The sequence below is a fragment of the Adiantum capillus-veneris genome, chromosome 26 (genome assembly GCF_014529385.1).
Source record: "Adiantum capillus-veneris isolate H3 chromosome 26, ASM1452938v2, whole genome shotgun sequence".
Taxonomy (NCBI): domain Eukaryota; kingdom Viridiplantae; phylum Streptophyta; class Polypodiopsida; order Polypodiales; family Pteridaceae; genus Adiantum; species Adiantum capillus-veneris.
In genome coordinates, this window is record NC_140956.1 from 47056122 (window position 1) to 47060778 (window position 4657).

The 4657-nt window shown below is 44.3% G+C and overlaps 1 protein-coding gene across 1 annotated transcript; it reads left to right on the top strand.

The window, feature by feature from the left end:
• The first annotated feature begins 817 nt into the window (after window positions 1-817).
• LOC147423377 (pentatricopeptide repeat-containing protein At3g09040, mitochondrial-like) lies at window positions 818-3528 on the top strand. The gene has a single exon (XM_086501976.1). The coding sequence runs from the start codon at window positions 1414-1416 to the stop codon at window positions 3355-3357; it is 1944 nt and encodes a 647-aa protein (XP_086358102.1). The 5' UTR covers window positions 818-1413; the 3' UTR covers window positions 3358-3528.
• Window positions 3529-4657: the final 1129 nt, after the last annotated feature.

Sequence of the window (4657 nt, forward strand, 5' to 3'; positions counted from 1 at the left end):
CCTTTTGTGAGAGCTTTAGATAATTAAATAATTAAACTAAACTCTCATTGGACCCCTTTGCCTCCTGGCCAATAGGAATCAGGCAAGCCATGGGGCTTCTGAATGCTCATTGGACCCCTTGGGAGACTGCCCAATAGTCTTCTAGGACACTTAATTCTTATTGGTTTCTTTTATTAAATGTTTTTAAATTAATTAAACTAGATTTACTCTAGCTTAATTCTCATTGGTCCACTTCAAGGGTCTTCCAATAGGAATTGGGCACACCTTGTGGGCATCTGGCCTAGGGAGCTGACATGTGTCCCTCATTCCCTTTGTGTAAAGGGAGCCTGTGTGTGTGTGTGTGTGGTTTTCTCTCTCATCCCCTAGCTTTGGGGCTCGCCCCCTCCCATGTAGGGATGCAGAAAGACTTTTTGGGCACACACACTAAGCATCCAATTTTCCCTAAGGTTGACCTTTGGACACAACCTTTGAATTTTGGAACTTTAGCATTTTGGAAGTCTTAATGGGCTGAACCTTAGGGTCTTTTTAGCCCGTTGTTTCACATGGCTCTTTTGCAGATGGCCCCCCCTTTGGATCCCTATTTTCCCTCCTTTGGATCCCTACTGTGGCCGGTCTGCTAACTTAACCAATATTCTAGCTTTTTCTCCCTTGGCACTTCCCCACATTAAATGATCAGTTTAATATGAGAAAATCATTTAGGAGAATTAGATATTGATTATTATGACAGAGAGCATCTTTAAAGATTCTAGATAATCAAATAGGCCCTGTAAGGAGATTGAGACTCTTCTTCTTCCTCTCTCTCTCTCTCTAAAGTCCCTTGGGAAAGTTTCCTACGTTCTCTCTCTCTCTCTCTCTCTCTCTCGTCTCCTTTCAACTTCCTTGACGTCTGCGCACTATCGTGATGGGTGCTAAGAGCAATCAGCCGTTTGCCAAGACAGGGAGGCCCATAACGGGTTTCTCTGCACATCTGGAGAAAGCCTGCTGGCGGTATATTTGCGAATGCCAGAAGGCCATGATTGCCACCACACCTATCAAACCGCATGCGAAAAATGGAGCTTACCATCATCGTCGTCGTCATCATCATTATCGAGGCTTGGCCATAAGCACAGAATACAGACATAAAAGCATGTCAAGCATTCAAGCGTGGCACCAACTCGAGCTGATGCCTCTCAGCCCCGCTGAACCAGGGAGCATGACCTCTTTGGAGCAAGACACCGGCTTTTCCTGGAAAATTTACTTCAGGGATCCCCTTTCTAATCAAATCCCATGGTTGTTAGTATACCAAACCTTGAAGATGAAGTTCTGGAACGCTGTTGTCTTGTTGTAGCCATTGCAGGGCTTGCTGTATATGAGGCCAGTAACATGTTTGAGAAGACTTTTAAGAAGCTTGCAACTGCTTCATGAGCTTAAGGTATGAGGAGGGCAGCAATGACGAGGGTTGCTACAGCACCTTATGCAAGATGCCAGGGAGGAGAGCAACTCCCAGGGATGCCAATTGCTGGTGATGGCAACCAGAAGGATCTTCCTGATGAAATTTCCATGGTTTCATTATTGAGGTCTTGTGCGATACGAAAAGACTTAGACACAGGCAGCAAGCTTCATGCTGAAATAAGAAGAAGAGGTCTGCAGAAAACCAATGTATTTATAGGCAATACATTAGTTAGTATGTATGCTAAATGTGGTGCAATTTCAAAGGCAGAGCAAGCATTTGATGAGCTTCCATTTCGTGATATCGTCTCTTGGACTGCACTAATTGCAGGATATTGCCAGCAGGGACATGGGGAGGAAGCACTGGCCTGTCTTGAAGAGATGCAAGATGCGAATCTCGCCCCCAACGCTCTAACTTTCACTTGCATTTTGAAAGCTTGCAGCAGTTTAAGAGGGTTGGGGAAGGGGCAAGACATTCACTTCGAGATTGCAAGAAATGGAATGCTACAGACTGATGTTGTGCTTGGAAGTGCATTGGTGGACATGTATGCCAAATGTGGGGCTCTTGGAATAGCTCAACAAGTGTTTGAAGAGCTTCCAGCTCGTAACATAGTGTCATGGACGGCGCTAATTGCAGGCTATTGTCAGCATGGGCATGTTGACAAAGCTTTGGCTTGTTTTCAATGGATGGAGGAGGAGGGTCCCTCTCCCAATGCTACAACCTTTACTTGCATACTTAATGCGTGCGCCAACATAGGAGCAGTAGACAAGGGCAGACAAGTACATGGAAAGATGATTGGACTTGGATTGGTATCAAGCAGCATTGAGCTTGGCAACGCCTTGGTGGACATGTACACTAAGTGTGGCGCAATTGTAAAGGCACAGCAATTGTTTGATGGACTTCCTGTTCGCGATGTAGTTTCGTGGACCACTCTAATCACAGGGTACTGCCGCCATGGATTCATTGAGGAAGCCTTCAGTTGTTTCGACCAAATGAAATTCGAAGGCCTTTCTGCCAATCCAGTTACCTTTACTTGCATGTTGAATGCTTGTGGCAGCATACAAGCAGCTGCAAAGGGTATAGAAATACATGCTGAGGCGGTAAAACGTGGGTTTTTGGATTACAACATTATGCTTGGGAATGCATTGGTCGACATGTATGGGAAATGTGGTTCACCTCTTAAAGCTCAACAAGTGTTCAATGAGCTATCATCACCAAATCTAGTCTCCTGGACCACTCTGATCACAGGTTATTGCCAGTATGGACACGGTGAGCAAGCTCTTTATTGCTTTGAAAAGATGAAAGATGAAGGGTTTTATCCTGATGTGGTGACATTAGCTTGTATTTTGAAAGCTTGTGGCCGTGCTAGAGCAGCAGAGAAAGGCAAAGAAATTCACACCGAGATTGTTCGTACTGGGTTGCTTTCAGATTCAATTGTTCTTAGAAGTGCATTGTTAGACATGTATATCAGATGTGGAGCACTTTCAAAAGCACAAGAAGTATTTGACGAGCTCCAGTGCAGAGATGTAGTCTCAATCAATGCATTGATTGCGGGTTATTGCCGGCAAGGGCTTGGAGAGAAAGCAGTGAAGGTTTTTGAACAGTTCAAACATGAGGGCCTTTTTGATGCAGTGACCCTTCTTTGTGTTTTGAAGGCTATTGGCAGTATAGGAGCAGCAGGAATGGGGCAGACATGTTATGAGACCCTAGGCGCATCCTACGGCATCATCCTGACTGTTGAACATCATGTTCGCATGGTGGATCTTCTAACCCGTGCAGGGCATTTTCACGAGGCATTGCCTTTGATGCAGGCTCTGCCAACTGTTGATTATAATCAATCATGGTTTGTGCTTTTAGGTGCCTGTCAGAGATTAGGAAATGCTAAACTTGGAAGGCTGGCCTTTGAACAATGTGGCAGGACTCAGTGAAGAAATTTTTTGGCCTTATGTCTGTGCCTATGAGATATGCAAACCTCTAGGCTATTGTGCTTCAAAATGTGTTCAAGCTTCAAACAAGCCAATTGCTCTGCTTGGCAATCCCAACTCCAACCCAAGGATTTTTCTTTTGCGAACAGTAGAAAGGATTCTCTCATTGAACAAGGTGTTTGAAGGCAGATGTAGGCACTGCCTCTCACGAGAGAGAGAGAGAGAGAGAGAGAGAGAGAGAGAGAGAGAGAGGGAACAAAATAAAAAGCATGTGGAAGGTTATCACTTTAAAAATAGTGAATGTCTTCTGTTGTACACAGGTTGAGACTTACTTGGCATACACCCTCCCTTTCTGTTGAAGGGCGGTGCCAACAAACTGTCTGTCTCTTTGTATGGAAAGGTAGTATGCTTGTGCAAACTTAGAAAATGGAATCCTTGCACTCAACATACCAAAAACCATGGTACTCTCCCTCTATATGGCAAAGGGTTTTCCTTAGTAGGTGTGAGGGATTATGAGGCAACCTTTGGTGAAATGAGGATGAACCGGAAAAAACATGAGAGCATCTGTGTATACTCTTGGGGTAAGCCTAGCTTATCTTAGCTTATGGAGCCTTTCCCTAGCTTTCCACGACCACATACACATACACATCTCAAATGATGCCCAGGTACGTATATGACCCATGGACCTTTCTAGCATCTTTCCAAGTGCATATGAGGCCAAAAAAGAGGTCAAAATAGCCCCTTAAAAGGTGCATATGGGTTCTTCACTTGTTTATCCTCTTTTGGGTTGATTCTTGAGCCCTCTCACACCTTGTCTATGATGCAAGCAAGAAGCTTTGGCCCATGCCTATATAAGAGGCTTTTATGTAGTCATTTCTATGATGAATTGAAACATAATTGTGTCCCATTTTACCCATGAATGGTTCATTGTGTTATCCTCCTTAATCTATCTCGTTGGTGTAGCCAAAGACAATCGAGGTTAGGAGTGGGCACATGCATGAGTATGTATATTTAAAGATGCAAGCTAGAGTGTTAAGCAAGTACAAGGATCCAAGGCAACTAAGAGTATATATAAATGTATGTTTATGGGGGTTCTTTAGGCCAAGGGGATGCAAGATATGGCAATTTGAAGATGGAGTGCTTTGCAGATCCTTGCTGGATTGGGCATGTGTAGATGGCTCGATAGATGGATGGTCAGAGCTGATACGAGTGGGTAGACTTGAAGTGCTTGAATTATGGTGCATGCCGCTCCTTTTGGATCACCAATTGGAGTCCTAACGGCCAAGTTATAAACCGATGAAGT